The sequence below is a fragment of the Fukomys damarensis genome, unplaced genomic scaffold (assembly GCF_012274545.1).
Source record: "Fukomys damarensis isolate Sample0158 unplaced genomic scaffold, DMR_v1.0_HiC HiC_scaffold_30, whole genome shotgun sequence".
In the NCBI taxonomy this organism is placed as follows: Eukaryota; Metazoa; Chordata; class Mammalia; order Rodentia; family Bathyergidae; genus Fukomys; species Fukomys damarensis.
The window spans coordinates 30722573-30744586 of record NW_022900942.1 but is presented as its reverse complement, the minus strand read 5'-3'; the positions used below and the strand labels follow the sequence as shown (position 1 = coordinate 30744586).

Below are 22014 nucleotides of genomic sequence, written 5' to 3'. Positions count from 1 at the left end.
AGAGCAGAGGAGTGGGGTGTATGAAGAACACAGAGCTATTACATCAGTCAGTGCTTACCAGAGCAACAGGTTTAATGCAAGACATACAGATAAAGAAGAATTTACAAGATTGGCTTACAATGGCTGCCCACAGATTCAGATATGGAGGAGTGCAAAAGATCTGTCTGTGTGCTGCAGAGCTGAAGTATTCAGTTGACAGCTGGCTTCTAGCACAGACCATTCAGCCTCCAGCACAGACCCTTCAGGCTTCCGTCACAGACCCTTTGGCCATTTGATACGAAGCCAGGAGATGCCATCCAAAGTGAAGGCAAAGACTGGAGCTCCCCCAAAGAGTCAGAAGCAAAGCTTCCATCACCGTTTCCCCTCTATACTATTCAGGTGACAAGTTGCCCCAGGGTATATCTTCTGTCTTCAATAAATTCTCCCAGTCACACTCAGAATTGTATCTTCCTAAAGTTTACACAATCGATTAACTCTCGCAGCTATATCCTCTCTGTACTCCTGCTTCACTGAAAAGCTCCTCAGTGGTGCATCCTTTCTTTTCTTTGAGCCAAAGTGAACTTCATTATTCATTATTCATTTTGCCTGACTGTAGCATATTTTCTCTTCTTGTTTTCTGCTGATAGGTGGAGGTGAAGAAAGAGAACCTTCTAATTCCCCACTGCTGCTGGCAAACCATTCCTCTACTTTCCTCATTAAGGAGCACACTATTTGAGGCTCTTGCTCCTTGGTACTTTCAGCCTCTGCCTTTCTTTTTTTTTTTTTTATTGAGTTTATTGGTACATTTAGGGATACAGTACAGTTACATTCATTGTTGGGATCATGTACCTTTACATGGCAAGTCTTGATTCTCATTTTTTTCCCCTTACCTCTGCCCTCCCTTCACCCCCTCCTCCCCTCCCCATCTACAAACACTTTATTTTCATCTTTTCATTCTCTCACATTTTTTTCTTTTCCCTTTTTGTTCTTCCCCTACGTATCACACCTTCCCTACACCTTTAGCTCCTTTCCTCCCATTTCTAAATGTCAGTAATCTTATTAGAATCTTATGCATTGTTGCAGAATATTCACACCAGGGAAACTATTTGGTATTTACACATGTGGGACTTATTTATTTCACTTAGGAGTATATCTTCAATATATATCCATTTTCCTATGAATGAATCTATTCTCTCACTCCAGCCTCTGCTTTTCTTTGTTATAGTCATCATTCAGCTCTTGGGCACACTTGTTTGAAACTTTCTCAGTCCTTTACCAGCCTCTGCCTTTCTTTGTTATAGTCATCATTCAGCTCTTGGGCACACTTGTTTGAAACTTTCTCAGTCCTTTTCCCTACTCAACACTGCTGTTATAGTACTTCTTTGATAACTTGAATCACTGGGAACTACTGTATGTGGTTTGTGACCATCCAGTCTTCAGTAACTCAACTTCACCCAGGACTCTGTTATCTGTAGGAACAACTGCCCTTGTGAAAGTACAGATTGCAGCTTTACACTTTCACTCTTTTCTGGGTATACCTTTTACAGAGTCCTAGTAAACTTTTTCTTGAACTTCTGTAGCAGTGATGGCGAACCTTTTAAGCTTTCGGTGGTATAGCCTGCTGCCTCATGTGTGCCACAGGTTTGCCACCTCTGTTCTTCGGGATCACTTATCCCGTCAATTCCCTATCAAGGCTCTTTCAGGCTTCATGACTTCCTTGATTATCTATTCTAGGTCAGTGCCTCCACTTTAAACACAACACAATCCCCTTATTTTCTTCCATTTCTCTACGAGGAAAATCACAATTCGGGTTACATCAAACATTCTCCTCTCCTAGTAAGTTTTCCTGGATAAAATAATGACTGTGCATGTTAGGGTTAATCCAGATTCATCAGGCCCAGCTTCAGCTAGTGAGTATTGTGGTGTGGGGTGGGCAAAGGAGGCCACATGTATAGCCTCTCATCTTTTACTAGTAAATCGCCTGCTACTTTAGTTTCACCTATGACTGCTAATACAAGGTCTCACAAAAACAGCTGATTTTATGACCACCACCAAAGCAATATTGACATAGAGGCTGAAACCCAGAAAGGTTAGCATGATGAATAGTTACTAATACAACTGATTTTGGGACACTGTGCTCACCACTGGTAGTGCTTTAGTTTGGATATATCCCTCAGATTTATGTGCTGAAAATGGCTCCCAAAGTAATGACATTGAGAAGTAGTGGGTCTTGAAGAGGTGAGGCCTAGTGGAACATGACTAGGCCCAGAGGCACCTTCAGAAAGAATTAATGATGTATTTGGAGGACCAGGTTTCTTCTTCAAGGGTGAGTTTGCAGGAAGCGAGGCTACATGATTGGCACCTTCTGCGTGTGGCCTCTTTTTGCTTCTCTGCCATGTTGTAACACTTACAAGACAGTGGCACCATGGTGTCTGGACTTTCTGGACTACAGACTCATGAGCCAATAAACCTAATTTCTTTATAAAGTCCCCAGCCTCAGATATTTTGTTATACCAGCACAAAATGGACTAAGGCAGTCCATTAATAACATTGCTGGAACTACACTGCTACTTTTTCATTTATCCCCCATACTACCTTCACATCATGTGTACCTGGACAGCTAGAGTCACAAACATTTTGTACCATTATAGTTGAAGCTGAACCTTTCACCCTTCAGCTACCTCTTTATCTGCTATAGCCACTACCTGTCTCTGCATATTTTCTATTTTTGACTCCAAATGAATCCTGCCCTCCCATGCGCTACTCCATGATCAGCCAGGGGTCCATTCATGAACTGTGCAGGGACTTATGATATAGATAACTCAAGGTCACTTTGCTGAATTTCATGTGGCCCAAATCCAAGTCATTGAAAGCTGGCTTACCAAGTGATCATTTCATAAAAGAATGAACCATTCAAACTTTTCAAAGGTAATTTTGACTGAGTTTTTGTCTTTGTCCATAAAGAATTCTTTCATCTTCCTGCAGTAGACCGACTGTTTATGTCTTCCCCAAATTCATGTGTTGAAACCTAACCGCTAAGGTGATGGCATTAGGAGGTGGGGCCTTTGTGTAGTCATTAGGCTGTGAAGGCAGAACACACTTGACCAGGATCAATGGCCTTATAGAAGTAGCCTCAGAGACCTTCCCCTTCCCTTTTACTAGGTGAAGAAGACACAGCAAAAACATTCATCTCTGAGTCAAGAAGTAGGTCCACACCAGATAAACACATCTGCCGGTGTCTTGACCTTGGATTTTGAGCCTACAGAATGGTGAGAAATAAATTTATATTGTTAATAAGGCACCCAGGCTCTGCTTGCTTATGCCAAACTCTGCATCTGCTCTAGGAAATTTACTTCTGTTGAATTGGCAGTTTATTTATTCAGCAATTTGGCTTTTCTTGAATGTGCTTTTGAGTAAAATTAGTTATTCTGAGAAGAATGATTTTGCTTCCCCAAATACTTCTCTTAGCCTTTCTGTAGCATTTTGGTCCTTATTCTTATCTGTTGCTGTGTTAGGACTTGGCAGCCCGCAGTACTCCACGATGCCTCACAGAGTCAGTCTGCCCTCTGCTGTCCTTATGAGGGATTGCCCCAAACCTTTACACAACAGTGGTGTGGTCACAGGGATGACTACTATCGCCAAATACCGGTAACTTCAAAGCCAGTGTTCAGGGAGTCACAATGTGGACTGTTCCAACAGTATATACCACTGCTTTTTTCTTCTACTTCTGTGATGTTTCTAGAAAAGTAATCCTGAAATAAGTGCAAGAATTTAATTTTTTTTCATGATTATTGGTAAGCTAAGATTTTACCTGTAGATATTGTACTTTTTAAAATTCTTCATTTTTTAAAACCAGAGTCACACCTGGGACCTCTTGCGGTTCCAATTTACCTCTTTTTTATGTGTCTTATTTCCATTAAGTCAGAAGAATGGCTAAGTCTCAGCACCCACGCGACTCTATACTAAAAGGGCTCACATAGCCTATGCCTTTCTTTCCCACCTCTTCATAGACGCTTCTCCTCTCTGGTCCATGCCTCCCTCCTTCTCCCTGTGCTGTCCTTCTCTCTCCTCTGACAGGTGCCATTTTGTGGGTGGTGTAAGAGCTTCTGCCCCAAGCATGGCTCTCCAGCCTTCTAGGAAGAGGACGAGAAGCCCATAAAAGGGACAGAGGAGTGTTTGAAGAGGTGGAGGAAAAGGGAGAAGATAGGTTGACACCAAAGGAAGAGTGTCAGGAGTCCTCCACGTTATCAAATCATCATGGGATAAGTACTAAAAAAATTTTGTTTGGATTTAGCGGTGAAGGAGTCATTATAAAAATTACAGAATATTTTAGAGGAACTTCGAGTGGGCAAGCCAGTAGCAAAGTGGAAGGTTGAGGGCATAGAGGGAACACAGCCCTCTCTGCCCTCTAATATATGATTTTAGGCTGTGAAATATAGGAAAGAAGTAGAACAATTAGAAGGAGAGGCAGGGCTAAAGTTGTTTGTTTTCAGGTGGCAGAGACTTGAGTATGTTTGTTGATTCACACAAAGAAATTAGAATTGTTAAAAATGTGTGTGCTGTGACGTGATTCTCAATGAAGTCTTTGTACAAAGTATATTGATCTTAATCAGCCTTTCAGTGGTATATTTCACTCATCATTTACATCCATTATTTATCATTCATTCATACTCATTGATTACTACTATGTAACAGGCACTATTGTACACTACTCTCCTCATGGACTGTAGAATCTAGTGGTGAAGACATTCAAAGGACAAGAGAAACCTGCAAATTTTCAATTGAGGATAAGTACTGTAGAGAATAGTAAAGCAAACGAGGGGAGTCAGAGAAATGGGGGGTTTCTATAGGATCGCCAAGAAAGGTGAAGAGCTAAATAAAAGGAGAAAGCGGGTGAGTAACTGAGAGGGTGTCCTAGTCAGAGGGCCAGCAAGTGCAAAGAGCAGGCTAGAAGCCAGAGGAGGGGGCGGCAGGCAGACTGTGGAGAAATTTTCATGTATAATGAGGACTAACTTGTAAATGAAATGAGACTCAGCTGGAGAACTTCTAGAAAAGAAGTAATAGGAAAAGAATTATTTTGACTGCTACATAGTGAACAGGTTATAAAGAAGCGAGGGTAGAAGCCATGAGACAAATTTGGAAGAACTGAATTCAGGTGAGCGATGACAGGGCTTAGACTTGGACGGTAGCCGTAGAGTTGATGAGAAGGCCTAGAACTGTTTGATGGACTTGCTGGTGAACTGGTTGTGGGGCACAGCAGGGATCAGATGACATCTCATTTTGCTTTGTTCAGCAATAAGGACAGAGTTTCGGGTACTGATTTTGAGACTATAAGCCAAGAGTCGAATCCTTCTCTTGATGTTGGATTGCTGACAGCCTCTTCCTTTTTCTGGTCCACATCTGACTAAACTCATGAGAGAGCTCATCTGTTTCCTCTTTTTGCACTCAAGCCATGCAAGCTGTAGCCGGTGTACAGCAACCCTCACCTCACCACAGTCCCTGATCACAGTAAAAGCCAACATCTCTTTTTCCCTGCTCTCTCAAGCCACTTTAAAATGTTTGTGATTTTGCCCTGCTCTCCCCAGCAAGTCTAATTATCTGAGTAATAAATCTCTTCATACTCCTTGTTAGGTATCAGAATGACGGTGATGGGTAGATTGATACCCGTGTCATTTAGCAGATAATCTAAGGCTTCAGATAAAAATGTGGGAGTCATCAGAACAATGGTGTTTAACACCATTAAATGGGGGATCTCACTGAGGGCTTGAGAGCACAGCTTGGGTATACTTGAGGATAGCTGAGATTTGACCCTCCATTCATAAGAGATAAGGAGAACCAGGAAAAACAATGCTCTGAGAAGTCCAGGGAAAACACTTCGTGGAGAAGAGAGGAGCGGCCAATGCATTAAATACCCTTCCCAGTCAGTTTGTCCTCTTTGCAGGCAGATTTATGGAGTAAGGAAATGAAAAGAGTTTGATCAATGGGGAACAAAATGTAACTGCACATCAAGTTTGAACAATGAACCACAAAATGTTGAAGGACTTTGCACATGTCATTTCATTGCTCTCCCTTATGTCATCTACTCTAGAAATACAGATTTACTGATATCCACTGGCCTAGGTACTATGGTTCTAAATTTATAGCCTCCCTTATTTGTTTAAACAATAGAAACTTGTCAGAATCACCAGTTTGGCTCAGTAAAAGGGCCTGCAAGTGTTTCTCTGGCTATGCAGATCTGTACTGGGTCTACGGGACAGGATGTGGGTTACAGCTGCGACTATGACTTCCTAAGTGGTGGGTGGTAGTAGAACATGCAGCTAATTTTCCAGAATTGTTTGGCTGATGGGGAGTCTGCCAGCACCTCTGAGTGACTCTGTTGGCTGCCAGGGGGCTTCATCAACCCAACCTAGACTGTTCATAGTGGTCTACATCACTGTCTATTTCCCAGGCCTGGGAAACCAGGCCTCTCCTCTCTTCTCATTCTGCTGCTGGTTTTCATCTGACTCTTCTAGAGGTCCTTCTCCCAGAGTTTAGATGAGTCAGGCCTCGCTTTTCCTCTCCTAAAAAGCACAGGGAAAATGTTCACTCCATAGTGTTGAGGATGGAATGAGGAAGAGACCAGTGAGGGTGGACTCTTCCTCTTCCAATGCCCATCCTATTCATTTTTTGTACTCAGATAGGTCTCCGAGGAGGAAGTCTTCCTTTTCAAGTGAAGGTGTGGAGGATAGGGACTTGGCATGCAGCAGGGTGACTTACAGAGAACCAACTGTTGCTCAGCCTTCAGCCTTAAACAGTGACACCCGATATTTGCATGTATTCATTAATTTGTGTGCCTCCAGTCTACTAGTTGTCATACATTTTCAAACAAAAGACAGTCTCTTTATAATCATCATAAATTATATCTTTATGGAACTTGGTAACCCTGAACCAGTAATCTATCATTACTCATAGCCTATTAATCAATTTCTTGTAAACTGTGAAGTTGGGAACTAACCATTCAGGAAATTCACTTCACATAATAGACCTGGTTCCCACCCTGAGGAATTAGTATTTTAATATTTTAAATTATACTTACTTATGCTTAGTCCTATGGGTAGTTAAGCTTGGTCTGTAATATCTGTCAGGAAAGAATTAGGAATGTCCAGATAAAATGCAGAAATGCTGATGGTAACTGTAATGTCAAAAAAAAATAACAAAAAAAAACCAACTCCTCATATTATTTGACAAGATAATTATTGTAAAGAATAGACAGCAGGATATAATCTGAATGTCAACCAGTTTTATAACTAATTAATAATAAACTTGTTAATATAGCATATATACACCAATTTCTTTTTTCTTCTGACCATTTCATTTTATTTGTTATATTGCTAAGAAGTCAATGGGGAAAACATTAACAAAAAAATGGAATTGACAGATTTAAATATCCATGAAATCCATTTTCATTCCTACACTGTAGTTGCCTAAAACAACTATGTCAGGGTTCACCCCACACCTCTGAATTTACGGGAGACAGCACTCACAGCACCTGCTTTGCCAGGGCGTGATGAAAGTGCATTGTGGTGAACCCTGGCTGGCGGGCAGGAGCAGAGCAGGTACAGAGAGTACAAGGAAGCCCACTCCTAAGGTCCGCTGTTACTCATAAGGAACATAATGAAGGAGTGGCTCAGAACAGTCCTTCCACAGGTTCCAGGGAGGCTGAGCAAGGTCTTTCTGCCCTGGACCTGTTCAGATCCTCTCCATGGATAGCTGTGTCGATGTAAGACCATAGATAATGCTAAGCAGAGCACATGACCATGCCAGGATCACCAGAAAGATAAGGGAGACAGACACAGCAACCAGATGTGTCACTCTGTGGGGGACAGGGAAAAGCAAAGCAGAAGAAACCCAGCAGACAAGGTGAAGAAACGGAAATATCCCCGTGTGCTCTGTTGGCCAGTTTGTTTCCATTCCCCAAAGTTAAAGCTTCCTGCACTGGTTTTCCTTCCTCCTCCTCTTCTTTACTATAAAATGCTCCCGCATAGTTCCTAGACAGTTCATGGTTTCAGCTCTTGCTATAAATGCGCACATTAAAATAAAATGAACTCACAGAAGGCTAGGAGGAGAGTAAGTCTATCTCCTTAACAATACAACTTAAGCTTGTTCTAACACCGAACAGGTGCTCCCACAATATGAGGGGAGCGTGGGGTTTGGAGCCCAGCACACAAATGTGGAAGAAGGGTGGAAACAGGAAAAAAAGTCCAGAATACTCTCTACTTCATAACATGTGAAATGGGAGATCGGGAAGCTCTGTCCAAGAGGGTGGAAGAGAATAAAATTCTTACATGAGGTCAGCGTGCTGACTAGTGAAGTCAATAGGACCCTGGGGCTCTCAAAGACTCACTTGTAGGAATGGCGAGGTTAAAACTTCAAGGAGAAACAAGATGCATTTTAAATACTTAAATACTGATAAATATTTCTTTAGGTATCCCTAAGGGTTTAAACAAAAATCTTTTGTTTCATTTCTCTCAGTGAATTTTAAGACAAAATTGATATCGCCTCAAAAACAGAGTTGTGGTGACACCCGATCTGATGGTGCTGAGACACCCACTGCAGGTGGCCTTCCAAGGGCCCAAGGAGACAAGCACCTGACTGTGCTGAGTCCACGGTCCACACCTGCAGTGCCCAGGAGTTGAGACCCACACCACTGTGTATGGATGAGGCAGGTTTTTCTCAGGGCTGTAATGGACAGTCTGGTTCCCAGCGGTGTGGGTGACACTGGGGTGCATGGAACTCAGAGGAACTGCATTACTTGCTAAGAGAATCAACATTTCTATCACTTGACTGCTTGGGACAGCAGAGGAATCAACAGGTTAACAGCTGGTTTAGGAAGCCTGCATGACAGAGGGAGAGATTACAAAGTAGAGATTCTGAACTCTCCGGCTTCCAAATACTATCTTTATACGGGAACTGAGTTTGGAGGCACCGTCTGTACACAAACCCTGTGTCACACACAAGGTTCAGCAACAGCACTGATGCTGAACCTTCTAGGTTGCTAATCTTATAGGCTGGCTTTGCCTTGTAGATCAGGATGCTGTGTGATTGAACAGTATTGGCCAAGGGAAGGACTGGCATCAGCTCAGAGCAGGGAGTTTGGAAAGCACGGCTCTGAGCAGTGCAACACCAAAGGAAGTCAGCACATGTTCATTGCTTCTCTGAGGGAGCAGCAGAGCCCCTTTGGGAATGCACCCCCATCCTGCAAGCCAGACCTTTCCTGGGCTTAGCTCCAGGGTGCCTTTCTCATCAGGACCACACAGGCGAGGCTGACGGCAAGGGGACAGATTCAGCACGAGGCAACAGGAGAAAACACACTAATCAGGAAGACTTCAAAGTGCTGGCTGGGGGCCAGAACCCAGGGCCAGCTGTGGACAGCTTGTGCCTAGGAAATGCTAACAAGAGAAAAGGAGTGTAGGAGTGGGAAACGTGTGATGAAGTTTAAGTACTGAAGGTAAAATAAAAATCTATTGGTGAGAAATCACCAAAACCCCATACTTAACCAGTCCCATTTGAAATAAACTCATTTGACATCCCCCATGATTTGGAGACTTGTTAACTTCTAACTTTCTGTATGAACCAATGAAATGTTCTTACTTGGTGGCACCTTATCTCAGAAATAAAGGGAAAGCTGAAACCCAAGCCCTGTTTGGGTGTCACATGAACTTCAAGACAAGCACAAGTGGTGAAGCTACTCCCCAGGGCAGCCAGATGTCACGAAGGTCAAGTCCACGATACACCATCTGGTCCCTATCAACAGCCAGGCCCAAGAACACATGTCACAGGGATAAAACTTTATTTTCTTCCCCTGGAAGGAACTGTTGTTATGATCCCTTCCAGGACTGGTTTCCACATTCTGCAGATACAGATGAGCATGCTCACTGTGTACTAGAATATAAAAGAAGCCCACATGGAAAGAAGCGCCTTTAAAGTGATGCTTTAAGGATTTTTCCCAATACTAGCATCTCAGCATTCCCTACTTACCCCCTAGCGACACCAGGAAAAGGGTTCTGGAAATATTCACGAGAGGCATCTGATTTCTCTAGGAACCTGAGCTCTGGGAAAGAAACAAAGTAAGAAAAGTTTTAGGGCTTAGGAAATCCATATGAAAAAGGGTAGGGAGGGTGGAGAGCAGCCTATAAATGGATAATGCAGGCTCTCAGGACAAAAATTCTAAAATAAAGAAAAGGAGAACAAATAAAGGCTTTGGGAACTTGCCACTATACACGATTGTCAGAAAATTCCTCAATGAGCAAATGTTTTCTGAGACACGTAGGAAGCACTCAAAGGACAAACAGACATGAGGTAGGCAGATGTCAGATGCATAAACTCTCCTCCATGACCCTGGCACACTTGGAGGAAGAAATCCCTCACTGGGTGACTTCCCTGGGTCACAGAGGGCAGAAGGGGGCCAGGCACAGGCCATCCTGCGGAGCTGTCATGGGTCCTCTGTGGCTCTCTTCTGAGTCTCACACCCTGCCAGCACCTGCACAGGTGGGGACTGCACTGAAACATCCTTGCATCTCATCTATGCCCTTCCTGTTCGCTAATCCTGAGAAGGCCTCACAAAGATGTACAGGGGCTCTTCAGTTTCTACTGGAAACATAATGATTCTTAGTTTAGTTAGCAGCAAAGTAGAGAAAGGCAGGACAGCCTCTGGTAAAAAACAGCAGCAATTTTATCTGAACTAGGATGGAGATCTCTCCCATTTTTTGTTAACAAAGTAGGGTATATAACATATTTTTATATATAATATTTTGCTTAATGAAAGTTTGCTCTCACCTTGGAGTGAGTTAGGTTGGGTATTTGAATTTTGGTTTATGGGAATAATGTTATTGTTTTCCCAATTCTTAGTCCAAATGCTTGCACATTGGAAAAGTCCAAATTAAAAGTCACATAAAGGGAAAGGGGTTTTGAACACATTATCTCTTTGCATGCACAAAGTTCAAGGCATTTGTTTTTGGATAGTACTTCATGTTCTGCTGCTTGTCCATAAGTCCTCTGAATATGAGAAGAACTTTTGCGTTGGACCACTGTGTGCAGGCTGGTTTCAGAAGGTCCAATCACAGAGGTGTTGAATACTTTCCATTTGACCCACCCCTTCTCCTTGGTGTTTTTAATGTCCAGCATGTACATCCGCATGGCTTGTAGTTCATACTCTGGAGCAAAGGTTTGCTGACACTGAGGAACTGGCACATGGTGGCCCAGACAGCAGGCAAAGGGAGGAAAGGAGCATTCATCTTTGGGCAGGTCCTGTTGGGCCAGGGTGAGAAATGGGTACTGTTTCCCCACTGCTTAGGCTCTGGCTCCCAGGGGAGCCTGGAGGGGACCTAAGAGAAGGATTTAGCACTGCAGAGGCTGAGGGGCCTTTGGATGATGTTGTTTCGATGGCCTCCAGAATCCGAAGCAGGGCATCAGGGGATACAGCCCCTGCAAGGGTGCTGGCCACATATGCACACCATTGGTCTGCTCTGGATGGTGTCTCATATGCCCTCCAACTGTCCTGTTGTCCACGCCATCTATATGATTGCTATGGGAAGCAGATTTCAGGCTCCAACTCAGATCTGTGGACCCAGTCTAAGATCTTTCTGATCTGGTAGTGACTTTTAAGAAAGTCTCATTTTTAGGTTGTATCCTTTAGTGGCAGAAGGAGTGGTTGAGCACAGGGCTTGCACAGGACTGTCCAAGGAAGAGCCATGGACAGCTGCTGTCCCTAAGATAAACTTCCATGGTTGAGGACAGGAGAGCTGTGTCCTCTAGCTGGGAAAAGGGGAAAGGCTCCCTTCCTGGGAATCTGAGGTAGTTTGCCTTTGAGCTCTTGGCCTCAGTGCTCCCCAGTGCCCCATAACACAAAGAGCTTCATCCATACTGCTTAGTGGAGTCCGCAAGTCATACTGTAGGGTTTCAGGAACCAAGGCTGGAGTAGTGGCACTACAGGTGATGGATGAGAGTTCAAACTTGGGCTGAGGGGGCCTCTCCCACTGGGAACCTGGCTGAAAACAACTACACACTGTCCCACCTGGCAGGCTGGATGGCACCACAGTTTTGGAGCCCCATAATTTTCATTTTCTACTTTGAGTGGCTGCCAGGGCCAGGGATGTGAGTGCATGTGCAACAACCAAGCATCCTTAAAAATAGCATTGGGACCACCACACCCTCCAAGGAGTAAAGTAGTTGCATTATTTATGACAATCTGAGATTGGCTACTTCAATGATGAGGACTGGGGTCCCTAATGTTCAGCTTGGACTATGCCCATTGCTCAAGGTCAAGGACCCAGAGGTCATTGCTCATTTGCTGGGATCCCAAAGAGCCATCAAAGACAATCATCTTATTATCTATCACACAGGAAGAGTAGCCGGCTATGGGAGGTGGCACATGAGTTGTTACAATGCAATTCCATCAGTTTTTAGAGGGTAAGTGTGTATTTTATCAAAGAATCTCTCTGGTTGGTGTAGAGGATAAGGGCTAGATTGCATCTAGCCACCAAAGAGTACCAAAAAGTTCTTGTGCAGAACCAGAGTTGCTCCAGTTTTGGGGGAAGGACAGGAGCCTGAAGCCAAAGGTCAAATCCACTCTTTTCTTATAAAAAATAAAAAAGGGCTGGGGAAGTTTCTCAGTATAAAGGCACTGGGCTCCATCTGCAGTTAAAAAAAAAAAAGCTGTGGGTGTTGTTCAGTGAGAAGGCCATAGATTCAATTTCCAGTACTGCAACAGACAAACCAACTGACCAACGAAACAAAAATACAATGAAAAAACATCATGAATTGGTAGCATAAAAGAGAAATTATGCAATAAATATTTTGAGAAAATTGGTTGAATATTTGGGAAGAAACAGAAGTTGATTTTGAATACTAATACTAATTAGTTAATTGATGAAAATCAAAACATAAAGATCGGAGATTGTTTAACCTCCAAAGTACACAAAGCTTCTATAAATTCAAAAATTTATAGTAAAATTATAATTAAAACTTTAAAAAATTGGGAAAAACGTGGAAAAATTTTACAACTCAGGATTAAACAAAAAGTTGTTGATATTTTTACATCAATGCTCCTTATGAAAAAGAACATTGAACTGCAAGAGTTAAACTGCCTTAAAATAAAAATAAATATGAACATTGATAAATACATATGAATATATAAATATGGATACTTTATAAAAATGAATATTGACTAATATGTTAATGTTTCCAAAAATGTATATTTTCAGAGTAACAAAGGAAATGACCACTCTTATACACACAGATATGCACATTCTTTTCCCTGAATGGATTAACAAAATCGCCAAGGAGGGAGGGTGGAGGGAGTAGAGTCTGTTATGTTGTTATAGACACTGTTATTTGGTACAGTTTTCTTCAGTTTGACCACATTTATCGATAGTTTTTAATCTAATGTATTCTACTTTTAGATCACCTAATAGGTAAATATGAAAGCATAGTTAACTAAAGTATGGTAATTTCAGATAAGAAACTATTGCACAAACCATTCAAACAAAAACAAACAAACAAAAAAGAAGAAATATCCTTAGGTATGCATTAGAAAAAAGTCTAGAATGTATAAAACTTCAACAAAGTACAGGTGATTTTTTTTTAATACTTTGAATTTCCTGCAGTTTAAGCCACATTATTTTCTTTTTTTTCATTATTTTCTAATAGGTCAAAAGTATAAGACATCAGATAATTCTCAACCTAATAAAAAAGCAATAAAAGAGGCACAGCAGTAAACTGGTGGCAGTGAATAATTACAGTACCCAGATTTAAAGTAGAACACAAAATATGGAAATCAAACTTTAAGAACAGAATAAAGTGGCATTAGGACAGATGAATCAAACAAAACAAAAGATGTACATAAGCTCAAGAGTACACAATGATTGATACAAAGAATGTGACCTCCAAGTGACAACCATATTTCCTAGAGGTGCCAAAATTCAGTGTTTTTAGCATCTTTTATGAAATAAAAAGCTAAGACTCTAGGGTCAGAGCCATTAAAAAAAGATACAATCATCAACCAAACACCAACCCTTGTTATCTTAAATCAATTGTACTTTTTGCTAAGCCACAGTTATCTCAACTAGTTTATTTTTTGCTTATCTCTTATTGAATAATCAAGCCCTGAAAATGGAGGTTTCAGGGCATTAATTCTAGTCAAAAGGTAAATGTATGTACAACATTAAATGAAAAAATATCTAACATTTATGGATTGAAAATTTTAATATAGTTCCAAGTCTACTACCCAACATGAGCTACAGATTCAGTGAAAACCCTTTCAAAATAAAATGTAATTTTTCATAGAAATAGAGACAAAACACTAAAATTTGTGTGGAACCAGAAAAGTCCTCAAATATCCAAACCAATTTGAGCCAACAGAATAAAGCTGTCAGCACTGTACTTTAGACTTCATAATCTATTACAAAGTTATAATAATCAAATCAATATGATACTTACATAAAAACAGATATGTTGATCAATGGAACAAGATAGAAAGCCCAGAAATGTACAGTAAAAATTATACATTTGTGGTCAATTTATTTTCAAGAAAGGTCCCCAGAATCCACAATGGGGAAAGGACAATCTCTTCAATAACTGGTGTTGGCAAAATTGGATACATACATGCAGAAAGAATGAAAGTTGACCCTTATCTCACCCAATATACATGGCTTGGCTAAAAATAAGTTTAAAGCTTTGAAACTAAAACCTAGAACTGTAAAATGAATAAGCATAGGGAAAAATTCCACAGCATTGGTGGGGGCAGTGATTTCTTAGGTATGTTCTTCCAATCACAGGCAACAAAAACCAAAATAGACAAATAGAAACAACATAAATCTGAAACTCTTCAGAGTTTTACTAAAATTAGTAAATGGAACAATTGACAGAGTGAAAAGACAACACATACTCTGGGAGAAAATATCAGCAAAACATACATTTGATGATGGGCTAATAATGTATGCAACAACTCAAGGAACTCAGAAACAAGGGAAAAAAACTCTACTTAAATAGTAGGCAAGAGCCTGGGTAGACATTTCAAAAAAAAAAAAAAACATACAAATGGCCAACAGATATATGAAAAAATGTTCAAGCATCACTAATCATCAGCAAAAGACAAATTAAAATCCCAGTAAGATATCACATCCTGCTGGTTAGATTATCTTTTATTAAAAGAAAAAAGCATGGGTATAGATGTAGAGAAAAGGGCACACTGTAAATTAGAATGTAAATTAGTATCATCTGTTTGGAAAGCAGTGGGAGATTCTTCAAGGAAACTAAAAAAAGGGAATTACCATGTGATCTAGCCATCCCATTTCTGGGTAACAGCCAAAAGAATTGAAATCAATATGTTGAAGAGCTATCTACATTCCCCAAAAGATGTGCCATTTTGAATTAGGATCTGAGTGTAACTTTATTGCTTTTCTGGATATATACATTACTAGTTCCCTCAAAAGTGATTGGCCTATAAGAAATGCATGACTAAGAAGAGTCTTCGGAGTCATGTTTGTCTTTATTCTCAATTATAATATGACTCTCTGCCACAGGGAGAGAGAGCACTAACTCTCAGATTAACATGAAATATCACTGCAATTTTGTTTGCTGTTTCATGTGCACTTTCCTTTGTGAGAAGTGGAAAAGTGCCAAATACGTTCTTTCTTTCTTTTCTTTTTTTTTTTCTGATCTAAAAGATCAGGACTTATCAAAAAAAGGTAATAATCATTAATATTTCATGGAGCATGATATACTGTTATAAGAATAGTTCCCCTGGAAAACCTTGATTCATATGATTGAGAGCTACTGAAGTTATTTATCTCCTATTTTTATCTTTAGCTAAGATCATTTTAATAAGCTGTTTTCCTTATTCATCATGATGTAGGTACTGATTCAACAGCACAGTAGATTTCATTCACTGTTCACCATAATTTCTCTTGATCAAATAATCTCAATATTGTCTCATTTTTGGACAGTTTTAAAATTAGTAATCACCATAATCCTTTTGTTTGCTTAGCCATAAAATTTGGCAATATTCATAGTTAAGGAGTGGCTTTGTGGGCTTCTTCTGAAGCAAAAACTAAATTCCTAACCTATGAGTGATCAAATTTCAGGGATTTCAATAAGTCACATGAAATAATTAGGACAAGAGCTTACATCTGCCCAGAGTCCTAGTGTCATTCCTACGTATGTGATCATTTTCTGAATGCCATTTTTTGAAGAGACGAGATATTTCTCTTCTCCACTTACTATAAATTGTGTGTTTTCAGATTGACTTCTTCCACAAGATAAATGCTAGTTTGTTTTCATCGAATAAATGCATAATTATTGATGAAACACAAATCCAGTGTATCCTGACTGCTAATCTACGAAGTCAGCACAGACGTTGTTAGAGTTGGATTTGAGAGAACAGTACCTTCGGAATGACTAGAAAGCAACAGGAGTATGTTGTGAATGTTGAACAAAATGTGGCTGAGATGGTAAGTAATATAAGCAACTTTTAATAGCTCTCATATACTTTTCTTGCTTTCAACATTTAGTTTTTAACCCTGCAAGAAAATTACATTGCATTTTTTATATTTGCTGTTACAAAATGAATGGAATCTATGATGTTATTATTATCAGTAATCATAGGGTTGAGGAAATTGTTAGCATGTCAAATAGTGCTTTCCTATCCCTGGGAAATTGTGCATTAGATATTTTACCTAAAGTTTAATATGCATGTCAAACACTTACAGTAAGAGTAGATGAAATTTTGGTAGATGATTTAGAATGTCATGTTTAGAGCAAATATTAACCTTATTTTAAAATTTTTACATATTTTAGTCCAGGGCAAGGATTTACCCCATTGTGGCCTACTAGAATTTAAAACAATTATGAAAAATGTCTCATGGTAGAGTGATCTATACTTAAAATGGTGAATATGTCTCATTTACTATTCAAAGGAATTCTTTCATTTTACAAATGAAAAAATTGAGGATTTATTAGTCCACGTTGTTGGTGTCAGAGTTAGAAACTGAATTCAGATTTCTCACATATAATCTTCAGTTTATAAGAAATTACTTTTCAAAAAAGTAACCGCTACATTCTGGACAAAGAAAAAATTAATTTGATGATTAACTTGAAGTTATACACAAAATGAAATATAGAATTTGATATATAAATTGGTTTTAATTTGAAGTTTGCATTTGTGACAATGTTGTTTCAATAACTAGAGTACAATATATTCAATTTAAACTTGCCTTGTATTTCAAGAAAGCTACAAATGTTATTGTTTTAGCATGATATGTACATTATTTTATTTTTACAAAAATACACTGAATATGACTTACAGAGTTTCACAGTTAAGTTCAATAAGTTAAATAATTATGCCAAGAGAACAAATGGCAAGCCAAACTTCTGAGTTGTTAAAGAAAAAAATATAAAAGGAATGACTAGAATTTCTCAGTTTTTGTGCTCTGATAGATGACCTATAACTTCACACAGTACCAAAACTAGGAAAAGATTTTGGATAAGTATTGTAATAGTGTTATTTTCTTATGCTGAAATATTTAAAAGACATAGAAAATTCAAAAAGAAAGAGAAAAAAATCACTCATATTTCTGCTCAGAGGAAATCAGTGCTAATGTTTTCTTCTCCATCTAATCTAATTTTATTTTTTGGCTGATTTATTTTGCCACTTGAATTCTTGTCAATTTACCTAAGGGTTTTCTTCAAAAATTCAAGAAAGATAATAATCGAAATTTAGGGAATTAAAACTTTTTATAAGAGGACATTTGTTCAAGTTGTCTTTTTGTTCCTCGGGAAAGTTTTATGGCTTTATTTACATAAATCTTATGCATTTTTTATGCTTAACCTTTTATATATTTTATTACTACTATGAGAAGCAGTACACACAGCCACACATACACAAAAAATAATTATTGTTATATATATTTTTATAACTAGCTAACCTAATAACTGCTTATTACTTTGGAAAGGTAATACACTTGGTTACTTGAAATTGTTTGTAGATAATTATATCATCTGCAAGTAATAATATTTTTGCTTTTACATATTTATTCTTCTTAGGTACTGACAAAAACTTCTAGGAAAACATTATCTAAGAGTTTTGGTAGAAGACTTTATCCACTTTTCCTTAGTGTAATAGAGTGGTCCTGATATTTCACTTTTAAATGTGACATTGATTATTGTTTTGAGGTAAACATTCCTTAGAACACTTATAAATTTTTAAATTTTATTTTTAGTACTACATTGAAATTTGTTTTGCTTATCTGTTTTGTCAGGGTTTAATGCTGAAATTTGTCAAATGATCCTTGGACATATACTGAGATGATTGCTTTATTTTCCTTCTTTGATCATCTGATATAAATAAAGTATTTGTATATTTCATATCCTTAAACCATTATTACAGTTTCAGTGATCCTTAGAATTTAATTATTTTATTATTTAATACATGTTGAGCTCACATCACTTTGTATTTATATGCTTATGTTCCCAATAAGATAAAGTTTCCTCATCCTTACCAATCAGGGTTTGTTTACTTATCTGTTTGTATATTTATTTGCTTCTTTGTCTATTTCTGTGCAGTGTCCCACAAATCCACACCGTTCAGATGAAAGAACACAATGTGATTGTAGACTGCACAATGTGATAATCCAGCCTCAGATGGTAAGGTTTGGCGAGGAGATAAGTGTCAATCATGTTCTGGAATAATGGTGAAATAGGACAGGCTGGTCCTTCTCCATCAACTCCTCTGCAGGGTACTATCGGCCACTACATGAGCTCCTGGAAACACCTGGGACCCATGTTCCTTACCGGGGTATCAAGGTTGAATTCTATTTAAGATCTTGCTCCACAGCCAAATGATTTTTTCTATTTTTATGTATTCAAATTTAATAAAATTCCTGTTATTTATATTTGACAGATAAAAATGTACTTAGTAAATAATTTTACCAAACTTCAATAGGTGATGTGAAAATTTGGAATAACGAATAATCGAGAAATGCCAATTCAAACAACGATGAGATTCCACCACACCCCAGAAAGAATGGCTGCTATCGTGAAATCAACCAATAACAAATGCTGGTGGGGCTGTGGGAGGAACAACTGTTGATGGCAGTGCAGACTGGTGCAACCACTGTGGAAATCAATAGCAGATACCTCAAAGAGCTAGGATTAGAAGTCCCATTTGACCCAGCTATTCCCTTGCTGGGTATCTTTCCAAAATAATTGAATGAATCATACCATGGTGATATATGTGCACCATGTTTATAGCGGCACAGTTTGTAATAGCAAAAAACTTGGAAACAGTCCAATTGCCCATCAACTGGAGACTGGATAAAAAAATAATGAGATTAAAAACGCTGCACTTTTCCACACCCAAAGATAACCAGTGTAAATGTTTTAATATGTCTTTCCATTATTTTTCTACCTATTAGGGCTAATTAGAAAATTTAATTTATACTTAGATATTAATAGCTGATAATAGCATAATTCCTCAGGCAATCTATTTGCATTTGAGATGAATTCTTATTACTTTAGTACAAAGGGATGAATAGGAGGGGCCCTTTGTCTTCATAGACTCACGAGGGAGGTATATATGTCTGTGTGCACTTTGCGTATGTAATGTGTGTGTGTGTGTGAGAAACAGACAGAGGCAGTGACAGAAAAAGACAGAGAAATTGAAAATGTATGTTTTCATTACAGCATTTGGAATAATGAATGTATTAGTCTTATTCTAATTGAAATCCATTACCTAAGTCGCCACTATGTAATTTGCTGATAGTCATTTTTATTAACCTTGCAGGCTACAGGAAAACCACGGTCACTCTGGAAAATGTGTCTAGTGTGTCTTTTGGCCTGCTTAATTGCCTCTGCCACTGCAGTTCTGGTCTTACATTTTGGCCAGTTTGGCAAGCCCACCAGCAGTACCACCATCATCGTTCATGCAGATGGAAAGTCTAGTCAGGATCCTGGAGTCTCTACTTCTACTTGCTGTCTTGACCCATTAATCACAACTGGACCTCAAAGCACCACGCCTTCTACCCCCACAACCAACCGAAGTACATCTACTAGTGTACCAGTAACTTCTGTCAGGAAGACTATCTCTACTACCACCACAGCTACAGTGCACAAGGTTGAACTTGATGAAGACTATGAGGAGGCATAGTCTCGAGCCTCAGTGCTCCTCAAGTCAGATTTAAACTTTCACCCCAAAGGAGGTATGCCCCGCATTCTCTCCCCTTACCATGAGGTTCTGGATTTTAAGAGCCTGTTCCTCTTGCTCAGTCCTTTTCTGGCTTCTCAGGTGGTGATGACAGTCTTGGGACCACTGATATTCAAATGATTGGGAAAGGAAAATGACTACAAGTCTGGGCAATTCACTCAGGCTACATCAAAGAATATTTTTTCCCCTCTCCTGTATAACCAGCCTCGTGGATCACTAATGAGAATTTCAGCTCATAAAAAGGCTGCCAGTGAGCCCTACTCAACTTAGCTTCCTGCATTCTGTTTGTGAATCCAGTATCTACCATCTGGCCAGTGTGGATTTTCTCCTAATATCTTTTATTTGACTCTTTTTCAGTATTTGTATGCCAGCAGAGAAAGAAGCAAATGTTCAATTAAAGAGATTAACAAGCATAATTTACTCAATACCTATTGATTTTTACAAAGGGGTGCCTCCTGTTGGTGAATTCAGAAACAGTGGTCATCACTGAGAAGTAAACAAGGAAGAATTCTGAGAAAAAGTTGAGCTTGGGAAAGGGATGAAGGTTTCGATTTAAGGAGATGGTTAAAGCAGAAAATGAAAACACTATGGAGATGTTATGGAATTAAAACCAAAAGCACACTCAGAGCTCAAATGTAAGCAAGTGACATATTTACATGAACCTGCAATTTCTCAAGGATTGTCAGTAATATTCTCCATATCTGATATTGCTTAACCTCACACTATTTTTGAACTATTATACATTTTAAGCTTTTTTGTTGTTTTATAACTCATTGCATAACTCAGAGGACATATTGCTTATAATTTGTTGTGAAACATGAGACTCATTCAGTGTTACTCATGCTACAAGTGATTAGTACAGTACTAATTAGAAGCATACGTTTTTCAGTCTGGAAAAGACTTCAGAGGTAAAGAAACCTGTCTGCCCTACCACCTGCCTACTAACTACAAAGAGGGAAGATTAACCCAGGAAAGACTAAGCCAAAGATTTAGACTTAGTGAGTCAACATTAGAACTCATGTCCTAAATTATACTTTCTGAATCTCTTTTACACACGATTAGAGGTCCTACTTGCATTCTAAAAGCATGGTTTCATTTTTCAAGATTTCCCAAGGCAACAGACTTTTTACTTAGTATAAATCTAGGATGGTTTTCTGCGGTCAATAATAGACCATTTAAATCCTTGTTGAATGATTAAGGTCTGCATATGAAAGATTAGAAATTAAAATTCTTTAGATAGTTGCTACCTACAGGCAGCTAATATTTCTCAAATCTGATTACATAAAATTTGAGTATTTCAGGAGTTATTAGACGAAGCACAAACATTAGTAGTAGACATTGAGAATGATGAGAGGTATAGTGTAAATGTTAAACAATAAATTTTGTTAAGCTCTAGATAAGAATAAGGCACTGGGAGTAAGTACTCATGCATCTTTCCCCCACAGCATAACTTTAAAACAATGTAACTTCTATTGTACTTTGATTTAAATGCCTATGAAAGGAAAGCTTAAATTTACTAGGACTTACGTAATTTAAACTCTGCTTTGTATTATAAAAGTGAAAAAAGTTGTAAGGCATTCCCTAAACAAATAAAGAGTAATACAAAATGTTCAGTATTCTGCAAGCCTTCATTTTATTGGTTAGTGCTTGTACAGCATAATACTTACATTGGTTTTGAGAAATTGTCACATGTATACTCATATACTGATCATTTCTGAGACCCTTTCCTTTTCCCCTTCTCCTTCCTTTCCCCATATCCTTTTCTCCAGGCCTTCTTAAGTAACTAGATTCTCTTACAA

At 39.0% G+C, this 22014-nt stretch overlaps 1 protein-coding gene and 1 pseudogene across 1 annotated transcript; one reads left to right on the top strand and one right to left on the bottom strand.

Annotated features, from left to right (window-relative positions):
* Positions 1 to 3062: 3062 nt before the first annotated feature.
* LOC109117647 (dynactin-associated protein) lies at positions 3063 to 21762 on the top strand. The gene is made up of 4 exons (XM_019205631.2): positions 3063 to 3248; positions 16257 to 16466; positions 18577 to 18657; positions 19796 to 21762. Exons 2-4 carry the CDS (start codon positions 16410 to 16412, stop codon positions 20156 to 20158), a joined length of 501 nt encoding a protein of 166 aa, XP_019061176.1. The 5' UTR covers positions 3063 to 3248; positions 16257 to 16409; the 3' UTR covers positions 20159 to 21762.
* On the bottom strand, positions 10935 to 12651 carry LOC104853551 (annotated as a pseudogene).
* Positions 21763 to 22014: the final 252 nt, after the last annotated feature.